This window comes from Bolinopsis microptera, chromosome 1, assembly GCF_026151205.1.
Source record: "Bolinopsis microptera isolate Bmic1 chromosome 1, MBARI_Bmic_1.0, whole genome shotgun sequence".
NCBI classification, from domain to species: Eukaryota; Metazoa; Ctenophora; class Tentaculata; order Lobata; family Bolinopsidae; genus Bolinopsis; species Bolinopsis microptera.
Window position 1 is genome coordinate 24,222,409 of NC_087072.1, and position 16,369 is coordinate 24,238,777.

Here is a 16,369-nt window from a genome sequence, read left to right on the forward strand (position 1 = left end):
TTACAATATCAATATCATGGGCCTAACTCAGTAACTCTCCTCTTCTCGCAGATATAACTCTAATTGTCTGTTCTATAGCAAGCTTACAAGTTACAAAAACAATCTCTTTGATTTATTTATTTTTCTATGACTTTCACCAATCCATGAAGTTGTATCAAGATCTTTAACAGTACGATCAGAACGCGTCATAATCAATGATATCTCTGTGTTACGCAGTAAAACAAAGTAAATGAAGGATTATAGTGAGTCAGTGTCGAACTCCAGGATTGGCACCATTTGTTTTAACAAACTTTTAATGTTCGGGAATCCCGATTTTCGGGAATCCCTGGATTTGTTTCGGTCGGGATTCCCGAATCCCGGGATTTAAAAATGAGATCAGGAATGACTTCACTGACTCAGTGATATGAATAATTATTCAAATCTGAATGATCTTATCGGCCTTGTTTTCAAATCCTGGAATCGCTCCTAAGGTATGATCGCAAATTAATACCATTAGTATATTACCAATCTTATGTTAAAACCGTTATTTTTGCAGAGGAGATTTCTCAAAATAGTTAAATTTCAGTCATCTTGAAGATAGAATTAGAACCAGAATCTGCTTCACAGAATAGTAATTATAAAGTGTGGACAGGGACAGAAAATGCAATTAATGGCAATTTAACAACCGCTGCTCACACTATAATATGTGAGTTTGATGTCGATGTCTGGTTTAAAATTACGTTCAATGCCGTCTACTTCTTTAAAGAAACTAGTAGGAACCCGTCTAACCCTAAATTGGGTTCCGTCTAACCCAAAATTTGGGGATCCAAATTTGAAATTTTAGGCACTAAAATTATTATTCCTTGGCCAATTTTTATTTTTTCATGTTGATTTGAAGGCCATTAAAGCATTTGAACCAGTCAACAAAAGTTTAAATTGTATATCATTTACGGTTTTTGCGGAAAGTCGTGTTAAAGTTGATGCCGTGGTGTCAGTAAAATGGTTCGGATAAACACATTATATATATATATATATCGTATCGCTTTATATATAGTAAGATACAGATAATTGGATTTAAACTGGGGTTTGAAGAATGTAGGGCACGAAAGTGTTAGTTCTGAATACTGACCGCAGCACAGAAAGTCTTAGTAGGATTCTCAAAGTTAAGGAGGACTAGACCCTTGTGGAACGGACTTATACGATATATTGCGGAGTGAAATACGTGTTGTGTCTTACGTTTATAAATATGAAGTTCTGGGGCAAATCATGATTTGATATTCACTTAACAGACCCTGACTGACACATTTTACAATGTGTCTGTAGATTTTGACATGATTTCTTTTGTGTACTAGGAACTATGGATTAATGTGAAGCCGTAAAACTAATATCTATGAAAACCAATCTTTATGATATTTATCATATATGTCAGCTGATTTTAACACGGTTGACGCATAATTGTCATTGACCACGTACACAACCAAAATAAAGAGACCTTACGCGCAATAAGGACAGAAACTCAGCTTAGGATTCTTTTTCGAACACCCAACTCCCGGCCAGCCTGTTGTCAAGGTAAGTAAGTTATCATGTGCTTGAGCTTATCGTGCGTTAAGTGAATTTAACAATTCAAAGGTTAGATCCACTACGTCTACATACCGATCATATTGAGACAGTGAATGAGTGAACTGCAAGAGCTGCTGTTGCTACACGTTGCCCACCTCTCGTGCACGCGAGAGCGCGATCAAAAGGGGTTGCACTTGCAGCGTGTGTCAAAGCTGCTGCAATACACTTAAATGTCATCTTATAATGCTGCGGTATTGGTGCATTAGCCGTGACGAGTCGGTTAATACCAATACCATTATCATGACTGCTGCTGGTTATCACTATAAAGCAGTAGTATGTGGTAGTATGTAGTATGTGTGCTACGTCATATGCAGTACACGGCAAAGTCAGCGCTGTTCTGTTTTCAGTGACCAATTAAGGGTTATTACTATTACTATTAAAGTATTAGACCATGATTATGTTAATAACTAAATATAAGTCCTTGAGAGAAGCAGCACAATAACGTGATATTGCTTATTTTAGGTTTCTTGTAGTAAACAGGTAGGTTTTGTGGGATCGGTTCTGGACAACAATATCAATTGTACGTTCTCCAATAATTCCTGCCTTAGATCTTTGTGAAGATTCCATTCCAGGAAAGAGTTATTTGTGATGGCGCGCGGTATATCCTTTTGTGAGCAAGGCATCAGGGAAGCCTTTCAAGAATTTAGCAAGGGAGGATCTGAAATTTTCCGAGACATTTATTGAATTAACTTCCCTGGGGAGCACGTTCACAGCTCCGATGTTTTAACTCCAAAGAGTTCTCATAGTGCGTTGAGAGAGCATGATGGCTTTTTATTAAATGGAGGCACACTAGTGGCTTTTTAATTTATTCTGTTTACAAACCAGGCAGCAGCTAAACTAGAGCTGCATTCGGAATGTTCTTTAATTGTCAAGTGATCTCTAGATTTTTAGTGATGATTGGGTTCAGTTGTCATTTCAAAGTTAATTAGATAGACTGATTGGGTTTATAATTATTTCCCTAGCTATATCTTGTCTAGGTAACGAATTAGTTAATTAGTAAGTCGAGTAAGTAAAAGCCCTTAAACTCTTCGACAGATTCAGGCAACTGGAAAATATTTAGAATTACTCGTGTGTTGCAGATGTGCACAGGTACAAAAAGAGGAATTTAAACCCAGGAGGAGTGTAGATATTGTAAGAGCACCTTTCTCAGTTTCTCTCTTACTTACGTTTGCTCCTGTCTTCTTCAGGGAGGCGACTGGTCTGTCAGGGACACTGGTCTGACCACCTTCTCAGAAAACTTAATTTATAGGCCCCGTAGTGGTGTTAAAAAATTATAAGCTAAGTTTTAAATTTTAGAGAGCTGTTCGCGCAAAGCGCGAATGGTTGATAATAGATTTTAACTAAGAACCGAGGTTGGTTTATTTAATTGTTATGACGAAAAATGTTCAATTTGGGCCCTTAAGAAAATTGAGAAATTAGTTGCTCTCTCAAAAGTTTAATTCCTCGTATATTTATTTATTTATTGTTTTACGTCGTTCTATTCTGTTATCACCAGATTTCAGTCCTGATTGCATATTTGAAATCTTTTGTTTTTCGAGGATTCCGCTTCCGCCTCATGAGCCTCCAAATTCTGTGAAATAAAATCTTGCTAAAATAACTTATTTTTTTGCTCGATTTCACTTCTATGAGAGCTTGTTTGAGGAAATTTGTAAATGTTCTGCATGAATTGTATTTGTCCTATCACTGCCTGATTTTTCTGTCTATACTCTGTTCCGGGAAACATCTACACAGACACTATAGAAATATTTTTAAATGCGTTAAATATGAATTATGCATTTTCGGGATGTTTGAAAACCGCAAAAACAAAACGCCTATACAGTGTACACTTAACATAATTATGCTCGATGGAGCGCAACAGTTAATGTGTTAAAACTTAAAAGTGAAAGCTTACTCAAAAAACATGTATTCAAGGATTTCTTAAAAAGGGGCTCACCCTTTATCTCATTTATTTTTTTTTCAGAGCCTCTCTTTGACTGATCTGCACTGCTTTACAATTAGTAATCAAAGTTTTAAACATCACTTCCTTATTACTTAGGTACATTGGTCGAGACAAAGTAAATCTACTAACTAGCTACTAAAACGATAGTGGACAATAATGCAGTCGAGATATTCAGCACGATCCACCACATGGACACGTCCTAGGGATTTCCCTCGTTCTTATTGTGGTAAGCTATTGGTAAGAAATTGATATGAAATAAATACTTAATTTTACTTACTAAGCAATGTATTTTAGTTCGTGGTTTTTCTATGGGTTGTATAATCACCGATTACACCTAATTGTCACGGACGGCCGACTTTATATAAAAAATAATGTCATTACCTATGTCAACGGCATCTCACGTACAGTATACATTATATCTATTTAACAAAGTGCTAACGATACTTCACGTTTACATATAGAGAGTCTATATATATTCGTTAATTGAATTTTTAAACGTTACGGCCATTATAAACGGTTTTTACGTTTCTGTTCTTGTTCGTTCGCACGTGATCTGGAAACTTCGCTTATTGTCCAACCGCGAACACGTTACTAAAATCAATCATTTAAATTGACTTAGTATGAACCAATATCTGATTAATTGGTACTTCAAAATCTAATCAAGACGTCCAGAATTCTTTGACGTTAACAATTTGTGTTTTATTTCAACTTCACTGCTATTAGAGCATAGTGCTGATAATATCACTAATCGATAGTTGCCTTTTCGTTAACTTTAAGTACTTCATCATAATATGCTGACATTAACTATTAAATCGCTGTGCAGATCAAGGCCATACCAATACAATCTGCACTTAAGGATGACGATATATATCTAGATATAAGTCAAACCTGCCCAAGCTAGAGAGCCATGGTAGGGCCAGCAAGCAAGACCCGGACCAAAACAAACTGAGCCACCTGGGTATAGAAAATATCAATATGGAAACAATATTAACAATAATAAAAGGATATAGAAAGTATTAAGGAGGGACAAACCGGGGCCCCTCCAAGGGCCGAAGAGAAAGGTGATCCTGAGTGTTGGATCTTCTTCTCTTCTTCTTTATTGAGAGTGGACGTGGATATCCAATCTTGTTTGCTACAGGGGGTTCTGTTCTTGTGAACGTATAGTCCTGTGTATTGAAGGGATTATAATGGCGACCATCAGTTATACAAATGGATGCAAGTCATTAGTTATAAAAAGGTCGACAAAGGGGGGGGGGGGGGGTAGAATCGGGTTAGCGGTAATATGGATCATCTCCCTCATTCAAAAACAGCAAAAGCTGAAACAGGAGCAAAGGGGGTACGTAAACTGGTAGCTAAAGTAACTGACCTTTAGAGTTTGCATGTGTCTCTATGGTACTGGTCGCTAAGCACCGTGGTGGCGGCCCAAAAGAAGGTGGTAAGACTGTGAGGGAGATGATCTGGCTGTTCGAACAAAAAGCTAAGGGGGATCATAGAAGTCTCGGTACTTCGAAATAAGCGCAAATTTAAGTATAGGCTTAGGAAAAGCGAGGTTGTGAAATATACCTGATTTGATGATAAAGTTACCGAACACTTGTTTCCTTGTTAGAGCGTAGGCTGGGCATCTGGTTAGGAAGTGGTTTGTAGTTTCTACATCCTCTTCACATTTGTTGCAGATGTTGGACGGTTCATTACCTGTCTTGTTTGGTTGACGATATTGGGCTGTTTATAGGGTATTTGTCCTATAATACTAATATTTGTATCTATTTGATTTTCATACAGCTAATCTTTATGTCGATCTTATTATCAGTTGATATTATTGACGTGTCATTTGGTAGTGCTAGTTATAATAGTGTGATGCTCTATATATAATATAGTGTGACGGTTGTTAATGATAAATAATACGATATCGCTGTGGTAGGGAGTGAGGCGTGCGTATTATATTTTAATTTGAATACTTCTGTCTGAACTGTGAGCCGGGAGACTTGAATTTTGAAAGAAAGATACTATCAAATAAAGTGTATTGATTGTGATCGATCAGTGGCTCCTAGATAAGGTCTATGTATTTTATTTCTCGATGTCCTAACTCTAAGTTTGTTTAGTAGAAGAATCGGATGGAGATGTCAATTGGTGATATCACCATGGTGGTATATCAGCAGTCTTTTAACATTGCTTTTGTCAAGGTATACTTGTCCCCTAATTGGCGTCTTTTCCTTTCGCAAAATTGCTGGGAAGACGCGGCTTGACTTTAATTTTTAATGAAGATTTGGTATTCGACTTTTAATACGGCATGAATAGAAAAGTGGTTGTTGATATAGTTCAGTGCAAACTTTTGGAGAAAATACTTACGACAATTCCTGTAAATATTCCTGACCATCATAATCATAGCAGATTGGGTAAATTTCGCGTTTTACACATTTTTAACGAATACTTGGTTTTGACGGGTAATAATTGGATTTGGCACATCCAAGCGCATGCGGCGTGAACGCAGTGTAAATACGTTTGGGTTGTATATTTGTGATGCGGCATAGTTTTATGTGAAAATTCTTAAATGTTCTTGAGCCGTTCTTAACTTAATTTGTTCTCTTAAATCCTTTTGACGCACTAATTTCGTTTAATACTATTTTCAATCATGAACAGTAGTGTGTACTGTAATATTTTTAGCTGGTAGTCTCAAATATACAAATTTAGACGCATTAATGTACTTCAAAACACGAATGGATGCACGGTTGAGATATAATGTTTGTATCTGTATCGTTATTGTTTAATTGTTTATCTCCAATTTTTACGACGCAGTTATTTTTATTTTTCGTAGACGATATAAATTGGTTCATAGATCACAAATTGCTGAATAAATGGTACCGTACAATACTAAAACTTTTGTCCAACGCAGACAAAAGATATGATGATCGAGTTATGTTTTTAATCAAACCAGTGAGACCAGATTGATAGCACAGTGCACAATGGACGGGTTTTTCGGGAAAGCAGGTCAAATTATATACGAGTTCTAATCTAAAAACAATTTGTACATATTGCGTTCCACTACCACGATTTTTTATTCTATTGTGTTATTTGTGGGTTACTTACACTATGATAACAGTAAAACAATATTGCTTCACAGCTTTAACAGCTGTTATACTAATAGCGACAAGAGAAACGTCATTGTCGGACGTGAGGAGAGTGAGGACTCCTCAAACTACATTAAATTTATTCCTTTTGTAATATATTTAACGTCCTGAATAAATATAGTTTATAAACTACATTTATTCAGGACGTTAATAATCTATCATATAAACATAATGACGTCATCTAATTTCTAAATAATGACGTCATCTGATATCTTTTATATTTGATTACATCTAATGGTGATGATGACACAAGTATCGATATTTCACACTCTACCTTTAATTAGGTTAATTCCATCTAAGTAAAACTGTTCTTAAAGCTAATTGTTTAATTTTTGCTTGATACAGAGCTGCGGCTCGTGGGAGCTGGCTGGCAGTTGTGTCGGTCGTCCAATCGACGGACTCGGTGGGCTTGGGGCGCTTTGATATGATTAAACTGGTGATACATTTTAAAACTTGATAATTTCAGGTTCGGCAGCAAAAAGTGGGCTTGGAGCGATGCGCCAGGGGGCAAGCTCTAACTGGAATAGGGTACAACAGAAAATGGATATACCAAATGTGAAGAAACCTGAACTTGAATTTAGGTAAATCTATAAACATTAAACAATAAATAAATCGGCTCAATTCTTTTATTATATTTTGACTTTTTTGTTTATTTTCTGGGTATCCCAGAATTAACTAATATGTTGACATGTTTGTTGACAGTTAGTAGTGTTAATAAGCTTATGTTAATTAAGTGTTGATAAACTGAAAAGTAAAAATTATTAGTTTACACGTATGGTTAATTTTGGTCTACCCTCAATTTAAGGAAAAATACAAATAAGCGCTAACACCTCAAACTTAGAATAGGGTAAAATAATTAAAAACCTGGCGGAGTTCAATTTGATAGGTGTAAAATTCCCACTCGCTCCTCTCTTCATATTAGCCAGACTATTGCTAACTTATACGGAGTATTTTCAGAAAACTGGTGATGCAGCTTACTAACAAGAGCGGTGGAAGGATAGAAGCCATGGAGAGGAGACTCACTAAGCGAAACATTGCTCCAAGACCCAAAACTGAGTTTGAGCTCATGAAAGAAAGTTAGTGCTGTTATAAATTAATCACTTCCCTCGACAAACAGTCTACAACTGAATTACTTAACGAAACCGCTAGAAAATTCTTAGTAAAAACGTTTATGGCACCTTATAAAAACCTTATAACCTTATAAGGCGAATACAAATCGTCCTTTACAATTACTGCATTAGAATACATTAATGTTTAAACATGCATACTGAGCTGCATAGATTTAATAAATAACTTGTTTTTTAGGACTCAAGCACGTTGAATTTAGTGATGAAGAGAAAGGCTTTTTGACCAAAGACCAGATGGAAACAATAACTCAGAAAATAGGAGATGCCAAGAAATCGCTTATGGAACTTGAACGAGAGGCGAAATCTAAAGGGAAACAATTAAATACTTATATCCTCGATTACAAAGAGTATGTTTGCCGCTTAAGTTTTTCTATGTATTTGTTTTCCATTTTAAAATGATATTTCTTCCAGTAAAATATCTTTAAATCCTAGATTTATCTACTATTATATATTTTAGTTGGTCAGAAGAGGTCGAGTTTCTGAGGAGTTCTGGACTTGGTATAGACATGGACAGCCTTCTTCAAGCCCGAAAAAGAATCCTGGTTAGAGATCTCTTCTACGATCCCGAGGAAGCCGAGAGAAGGCGACAAGCTGCAGAGGTTTAACACTTCACGCTTGTTTAATCCATTGACTTATTAACTATAATTGCCTGTGCCATTGATATAATATAATAAGCTGGTGAATAAATTTAGTATTTAAACCTCCTGATTTAAGCGATGGTCAGAAATGAGTAACCTAGGTCGCTACAACTTCATCCCATTATGAAATGAGTGGAGTTAACAAAGTTTCCCTCCAGTTAGCGGCCAAGCTGGCAAAGGAGCGAGTAGAGGCTTTAGAAAGAAAGAAAAAAGAGGCCGAGGAAGAGAAATTGAAAGCTTTAGATGCTGAAAGAGAACGCCTTAAAAAAGAACAGGAGGAGAAAGAAAGAAGGTAAATTCAACTCGCCTATAATCATTTTATATTATCTGCGTATGTGATTCAAATTTAAAACGTTTAGTTGTAGGCGTTCCGTGTTGTCCGAAATATTATGGATGCCTCCATTCAGAATCGTTTTTGTCCAACCAGCTAACTACTGTTTGCTTTGAGATTTCAAAAGTTTGAAAGCAAGCAGTAACTGGGTCTGACATTCAGACATTAAATTTTGGGCGGGACAGTTTAGTTTCGTATGGTCCATTCACTTCAACAGTAACTTAGGTCCAATACCTGATTTTGCGTGAAGAAGCAGATTCTCTGATTATGTGATTCAAATTTACAAGTTTAGTTGTAAGCTTTGTTCGACTTCAAGATAAACAGGGGGGCGGCCATAAGTTAGTGTGGAAACGTTTGGACTTATAACTTAGAGCTGGTCATTGTTCATGATCATGTTTAAGACTTGTAAATTTGCAGATGGCATACTGTAACTACTAATTCAAGACTTCTCGCGGTCCATTTGTTCAACAATAACTTATATCCAAACCTGATTTTTAGATTGCGTGAAGAAGAAGAGAGAAAACTGGCAGAAAACCGAAGAGAAGAAGAAGAAATCGAAAGGTATACCACTTTTGCTTAATAACAATGAAACGTTATAATTTGTTATATTTTCCCAGATTAATTCCTCAAAGAAATAGATCTATGAAATTGAAGAGTTTGGTCTATCTGCTGATAAATTGTTCAGGTATGCAGAGCAGGAGAGGAGGAAATTGGAATTAGAGAGAATGAAAGGAGCAAAACAAGAAGAAGAAACCAGAGCTAAGAGAACTGGGCTACTGAGAAAGTTCTCTACCACCGATATAATTCCAGTAGGGCGTCTTTAATTAGTTAGCGTCTCTTTAATTAGTTAGCGTCTTTAATTAGTTAGCGTCTTTATAATTAATTAGCGTCTTTAATTAGTTAGCGTCTTTAATTAGTTAGCTTCTTTAATTAGTTAGCTTCTTTAATTAGTTAGCGTCTTTAATTAGTTAGCCGGTTAGCGTCTTTAATTAGTTAGCGTCTTTAATTAGTTAGCGTCTTTAATTAGTTAGCGTCTTTAATTAGTTAGCGTCTTTAATTAGTTAGCGTCTTTAATTAGTGAGCGTCTTTATAATTAGTTAGCGTCTTTAATTAGTTAGCGTCTTTAATTAGTTAGCGTCTTTAATTAGTTAGCGTCTTTAATTAGTTAGCGTCTTTAATTAGTTAGCGTCTTTAATTAGTTAGCGTCTTTAATTAGTTAGCGTCTTTATAATTAGTTAGCGTCTTTAATTAGTTAGCGTCTTTAATTAGTTAGCCGGTTAGTGTCTTTAATTAGTTAGCGTCTTTAATTAGTTAGCGTCTTTAATTAGTTAGTGTCTTTAATTAGTTAGCCTCTTTAATTAGTTAGCGTCTTTATAATTAGTTAGCGTCTTTAATTAGTTAGCGTCTTTAATTAGTTAGCGTCTTTATAATTAGTTAGCGCTTATTAGTAGCGTCTTTAATTAGTTAGCGTCTTTAATTAGTTAGTGTCTTTAATTAGTTAGCCTCTTTAATTAGTTAGCGTCTTTAATTAGTCAGCGTCTTTATAATTAGTTAGCGTCTTTATGATTAGTTAGCGTCTTTAATTAGTTAGCGTCTTTAATTAGTTAGCGTCTTTAATTAGTTAGCGTTGACTTGAAATTTTAAGGTTTTGTTTCAATCTTTTGCTTATGTTCCAGTCTTATGGTCATCTCTGTTGTTTCCCAATTATTGTATATTTGAAATATCAAGTTGACGTTTCAGCCTGAAGGTCCAGATGTCGGTAAATTGAAATTCGAACAGAGTGAAAATGATCAGAAAGGTCGTCGTAGGTCAGTTGGTAAACTAAACAATCCTTTCGAAGCAGGACTAGAAACTCAAACCAAAACACAAAAACAGAGGGCCAGACGTGCTAGCAAGGTTACATTACCACTTATTGTAATTAAACAGAGTGAAAACTCTCATTTTTCCTTCGTAAACCGTTTCAATCTTCATTGCATTTAATTTCCCATTTTCCCAATCTATGACTTTTGTTTCTCATATAATTTAACTGCCGCAGTTGGTCTATAAGTAAACCTCTTTATCGTCAGGTAGGAAAGTTGAACAGTCCATTCGAGGCAGGCATATCAGAAAACGAGGGACCTAGTTGGAGCAAAGCCAGTAGTCGAAATGCCAGTCGAGGTTGCAGTAGGAGGGTTAGTTGTCTTGAAATTCTTAGGGTTGCAGTAACCATTTTAGCTGTTTTGGTATAAGTTGCAAAAGTTTTTGGTATAATTTTTACAAAATCACAGAAGTATTACAGAACCCATTTGAATTTTGGCCTTTGGGACTGCAAGTACCAAAGTTTGTTAGAGATCTTATTATTATCATATGATAAACCATTCTCATTTCTCAGGGGTCGAACACCAACATTGAAACAACACCCTTTACGCAGCAGCCCGATTTTATGGAGGTAAATCACGAATTGTAATGAGCAGTTCGTATCATATTCTTATCTAAACCTGGCGACTGCGACGATTCATTATTATATCCATACTTTCAATCCATTTCAAGTACTTTAATTGTATATCAACAAGTCTCCTTCGATCCATTAAATTGTGAATTAACTCAAGTGTGATATACAGAGTATATCTTATGGAGATAATATATCTTAGAGTATATCTTATGGAGATATCAAGATAGATATCCTAGTTGGGACTTGAGTACAATTGAAATCTTCCTGAAGTATTTTGCTACACAGTGCAATAAATATTTAAATTAATGATTATATCCCAGAAAATGACACTCTCCCATCAGATCGTTTTTTTTTCAATCACAATATAAGTATAAATTTAAACTTTAGTTTGCAAGTTGCTTCTATACTATTAGAGTATTATATTCTTGCAGATTTAGTAAAGTTCAGACAATGATTGCTTTATTAAACTTAGAATTATGATCTTTGATTCCCAGTTAATCTTTTGTGCGTTATAATAATCAACCATAGATCCACGAACTGTCTAGTCCCTTGACGATTATTAATCGCCTTCGTAAGGTCCTAACATTGAATACAGCATCTTCAGGCGCTGGCGGGTCTGGAAGACCTTGCTGCTCGAGCAGCTGAAGCGTTCAATGACGACTAAACTCGAACGAGATGTAAGGAGCATTGATAACAACCATTCTTATTTTTCGAACTGCTTAGGGATAGTTCACATATTCCGTCTGCAAATTCTCACGCTATTACGGAGGGAAGAGATGTTAGATGCTGATTGCTGCTTAAAAAAGAGGAATGAGACAATAAGTTGCTGACGTCATATGTGAACGCTTTTTTGTTTTAGTTACGTCGCACATGCTACCGCGACAAAAATTATTGATTTATGATTTTTACTGGGTCATTTAGGTCCAAACAAACAGTACATTAGAGTAAATAGGGATCTGTGTCTTATAAAAACCCATTTTCAAGCTCTTGTTCGTTTTGTGGAACATGTGCTTTTGTTTATTCTCTAACTTGAATGAGTTTTCTAGGGGCCACTGCAGCCGTGTTAACTTTAGGAGGTTTGTGTCAATATACTTGATGTGACATTATGTTCCTAGATATTATGCAATAGTTATATCTTTATATTATTATAGTTATACGATAGTTATGTTAGATTTCAAGTCGCAGTTTTTATTCAAATTTTCTTTTATTGATTATAATACATTTAAATTTTAATGGCAGCTTATTTCTAAACTATTTCCAAATGTACCGTTTCTTCAAACTATTTCCAAATGTACCGTCTCTTCAAACTATTTCCAAATGTACCGTCTCTTCAAACTATTTCCAAATGTACCGTCTCTTCAAACTATTTCCAAATATACCGTCTCTTCAAACTATTTCCAAATGTACCGTCTCTTCAAACTATTTTCAAATGTACCGTCTCTTCAAACTATTTCCAAATGTACCGTCTCTTCAAAATATTTCCAAATGTACCGTCTCTTCAAACTATTTCCAAATGTACCGTCTCTTCAAACTATTTTGAAATGTAATCACCGCTAATATAGTTGTCCATCTATGAAACCTAAAAGAAAAATTAATCATAGTCCGTATTTGAACTTGTTGACAATGAACCTCATGTCCTTAAATTCAGTGAGAGTGTCAGATCCTTTGTACCCACTCACAACCAGATTAGCTCCCTTCTCGACAGCCCCTGTCATTTCAACGCTTGTCACGTTTCCCTCAACTTCGATCAGTATCTTTTTGTTCAGCTTCCTCACTTCCGCCACCTAGATTCACATTTAATTGAATAAGGATGGAATTATAAGGTCAATTGGAGGCAATGAATTCGACTTTAGAGCGAGAAAATGTCACACAGCTAGATAATAATTGTTTAAAAATATGTCGGATACTACATCTACTTCTATCGGCTACCATGGAATATGGATATGCCAGTCTGGTACCTTATTCAACATGACAGGGTTGAAGGGAACTTCGTCGTCACAGGGATCTCCACATGAGATGTGAACCATATCCAGATCAGAGATGATTTCCTTTATCGAGGACACCTCCTGCTCCTGGGATAGACCAACTCCCACCTGGTATTATAAAGGTTGCTTCATTTGAAACTGAGTTTTCCGAGATTAACAATTACATCAAAGTCTGCAAAGCGACTGATTTGTGATTAGCCATAATTGAATTATGGCTGATAGCAAGTCAATTTGTGATAATTCGGGCCATTCGCAAGATGATGTTCATTAGTTGGTATGTAAGAAACGCAATGATTTGGCTCGTTTTAATTGAATTTCAAGCACATTAATTTTAAACAATTTACCTTCATTCCTGACTCCCTGATTTTTGCGATGAGCTCACCAACTGAAGAACTGTCTGTTTTCTCGATTTGGAACACAAAACAGTCACACCCTGACTGGGCAAACTGCTCGACAAACCTGAAGTGTCGTTTAATATCAAGTTGCCCCCCCCCCCCCCCCCCTTCCTCCAGACAGTGTGGTTAAATTGAGGGATCTGCCCCTTGAATTCACTCGAGGATGTAGGAGCGACAGCCCATATCCTGCATTATTATACCGAGCAAGTGTTTACACATTCCAGAACTAAGCAAAACTATCCAAACTGTAAATTTAGACCATCAATTACCTTTCTGGGTTGAGGACGAGCATGTGGCAGATTATGACCCTGTCAGGGAAATGTTTCCTGACCCCCTCCACCACAGGAGAGCCCACACTTATGAGCGGTCCGTAGTGACCGTCCTGGACGTCAAAATGGAAGTAGTCAGCTCCTGATGACATGGTCTCCTGACATGGTTTAACCAGGTTTCCCATATCGTAATTCAGCACGTCCATACCCACCGCGTAGGGGGCCTTTTTAGACTCCCACCAGTTCACCATCTCTCTTCGACTCAATACAAATAGTAATACAACTAAAAGGACTGTAACAAAATTTTAGAAATATAAACCAATATGTAGAATAATAATATCAGTTGTTTACACCGGTCAAAACATGAAGACTTTTATGTTTCCACCGAGCGTGACTGCAGTAGAATGACTATGAGATGTAGAAAGTGTGATGTAAGCAAAAAATGAATTGATCAGGAACATTTTGAATTAAGACATATTACTCGATGGGCTGTACTGCCGTTCCCTGAGAAAAGGCAGTAAGTCCATCTGAGGGAACTTTTTCTGTTCCCTGAGAAAATTGCAGTAATAGTCCAGACTTTATTGGCTGTTTTTATACTTTTTGGCCTATACATCCACAGTTTTAGTTATATCGAAATAATTTTTATGTGGTCGTAATCAGCTCAGCAAGAAAATTGTATTACTAATATTTTAAAATTTAAAGAAATGTTATTTTCAAAATTTTTGATCAATTATTGTATGTTCAAATTTTCTTTCCAAACTAATGCGTCTGACCGATAGTCGGATAGCCATTTTGTCAGCTTTTCGTAATACGTATGTCTATGATGTAACCGAGGGAAAGCTTCATTTATCAGAACTCGAAGCATTCTCCACAACTACAAGATAAGTTATTAGCAGTGGTGAAAGTATTATAAAAACCTATATAATGTAAACATGTTCTATGCGTAATGCGGCTAATAACTTATTATTGGCGAGTTATTAGCCGCATAGAACATTATTACATTATATATGCTTTGAAAATAGTTTCAGTGCTGGTAATGACTAACCTTGTAAATAATTATTTGAGTTCTGATAAAGCTTAATAAATAACAAATAACACGAGGAAATATGGACGGAACTGAACAAGAACAAAAACCACATTCAAAGACTGAGAGATTTAAATCTTGGAAGTATGTAGGGATCGAGATCTGATATCGATCGTAAATACTAAAAATACTCTAGCAATTGTTAATGCAGGTTTACAGAACTCTAAATGCTTAATGAATATACTATACACTAGCTGCAGGTACCACGCTTATTCACACTCAGAATTGAGTTTAGTCATTTTCCAATACGAGTTTGGGGACGGGTTCTACAAACAAACAAACAATAAATAACAAATAAACAAGCGTGGGTTTTCGTAGTTTTGTAGTGTATCTTATGTTGAAGCAGTACTATTTATTCTTAACTTAGTAATTTTATATTGCGCTCTATTACTTTAGTACTTTGGCAGAGAGCTGAAACGCTATCTGTTTGGCTGGCAATTATGTAACTGTCGATACGATAATGCCTGAGCTCTCATGTTAGATCATTGCCATTGTAGAGTATATAAGCCCTCTCCAAACAGGAAGTGTATTAATTAACTCATGCATCACAGAGCTAGTGGTATTGGATAATTGTGCTGAGTTTTTCTAAGGCTTTCTGGAGTTGGTCACTTGTCCTAAACAGAGTTCTATGCACCTTGCAAACTTAGCTCTTGGTGACTCTCTGCCAGTGGGTTTATGAACAGGGGTGTTACCATGAGAGATTCCGACTGGGAACTCTGACAATGTTTAACGATTGTTCATGTTATTCCTTCTGATGAAGTTCACGAGTCCTCAATTATTTTGATTAACTGTTGTCTTTCTTGTCTCCTACTAAATCAAAGATACTAAAGACAAAGTAAAGTGCACAACCACAAGTTAAACCTTGTAGATGTAAGATTGCCCACAAGGACGAACCTGGGAAAACAACTAAACACTGGGCAGTGCCTTTAAAGCAATGAAGACCTAAATCTTACTTACTACAGTTTTGCAAGTACCTTACAATGCTTATTTTCGGAATGTGGCTGAAAAACGGATTTTTACTGAGCAAACTGCAAACAATGATAATACTCACAAATGGGCTATTGGGCTGTTAACCATAAAGGTCCTAAAGACTCATGAGCAACATAGCAATTGGAACTTAAGATGCAAGATGACTCACTTGTGTCCAGAAACACCTAAAAAATGGAGAATTATCTACTTAATTGCGCATTTCTCTTAATGGCCAGCAGCATATTCGCGTCTAACGAAAGGGAATTTTTTAAAGTTACGGTTTCTTAAGGTCAAAGGGTCAGTTGCTAACAGCAATTTGTTCGCGATTGCCGACTCATGCACATGCATATACTAAAAAAACACTCAGTTTATGACTGATTAGTAAATAACTACTGCATGATTTGTGAAAACTTCAACAATTTTTCATTGGCGCCAATTTAGCCAAAATCTGATGACCAAAATTCAACTTCAAACTTT

At 36.1% G+C, this 16,369-nt stretch overlaps 2 protein-coding genes across 2 annotated transcripts in view; one reads left to right on the forward strand and one right to left on the reverse strand.

The window, feature by feature from the left end:
* The window catches only part of LOC134818931 (uncharacterized), a 31,467-nt gene extending 19,210 nt beyond the window's left edge, over positions 1-12,257 (forward strand). Inside the window, exons 2-13 of the mRNA XM_063828658.1 lie at positions 3,635-3,764; positions 7,130-7,244; positions 7,621-7,739; positions 7,969-8,137; positions 8,248-8,389; positions 8,587-8,720; positions 9,258-9,320; positions 9,445-9,568; positions 10,500-10,655; positions 10,826-10,930; positions 11,131-11,187; positions 11,795-12,257. Coding sequence (XP_063684728.1) covers positions 3,695-3,764; positions 7,130-7,244; positions 7,621-7,739; positions 7,969-8,137; positions 8,248-8,389; positions 8,587-8,720; positions 9,258-9,320; positions 9,445-9,568; positions 10,500-10,655; positions 10,826-10,930; positions 11,131-11,187; positions 11,795-11,854 — 1,314 coding nt within the window. The 5' untranslated portion in view covers positions 3,635-3,694 and the 3' untranslated portion in view covers positions 11,855-12,257. The remainder of the gene's footprint in view (positions 1-3,634; positions 3,765-7,129; positions 7,245-7,620; positions 7,740-7,968; positions 8,138-8,247; positions 8,390-8,586; positions 8,721-9,257; positions 9,321-9,444; positions 9,569-10,499; positions 10,656-10,825; positions 10,931-11,130; positions 11,188-11,794) is intronic.
* Positions 12,258-12,709: 452 nt separating this feature from the next.
* Positions 12,710-13,888, reverse strand: LOC134813868 (ribulose-phosphate 3-epimerase-like). Its single transcript, XM_063821759.1, has 4 exons — positions 13,840-13,888; positions 13,520-13,634; positions 13,149-13,283; positions 12,710-12,974 (listed from the first exon to the last, which is right to left on the reverse strand). Exons 1-4 carry the CDS (start codon positions 13,860-13,862, stop codon positions 12,786-12,788), a joined length of 462 nt encoding a protein of 153 aa, XP_063677829.1. The 5' UTR covers positions 13,863-13,888; the 3' UTR covers positions 12,710-12,785.
* Positions 13,889-16,369: the final 2,481 nt, after the last annotated feature.

Excerpts from the sequence above, each read along its gene's own strand:
- LOC134813868 (XM_063821759.1), bottom strand. The coding sequence starts at position 13,862 with ATGCTCGTCCTCAACCCAGAAAG. Across the intron at positions 13,635-13,839 it reads CTCGTCCTCAACCCAGAAAG|GTTTGTCGAGCAGTTTGCCC; the intron begins GTAATTGATGGT and ends ACGACACTTCAG. Across the intron at positions 12,975-13,148 it reads ACCCTGTCATGTTGAATAAG|GTGGCGGAAGTGAGGAAGCT; the intron begins GTACCAGACTGG and ends ATGTGAATCTAG.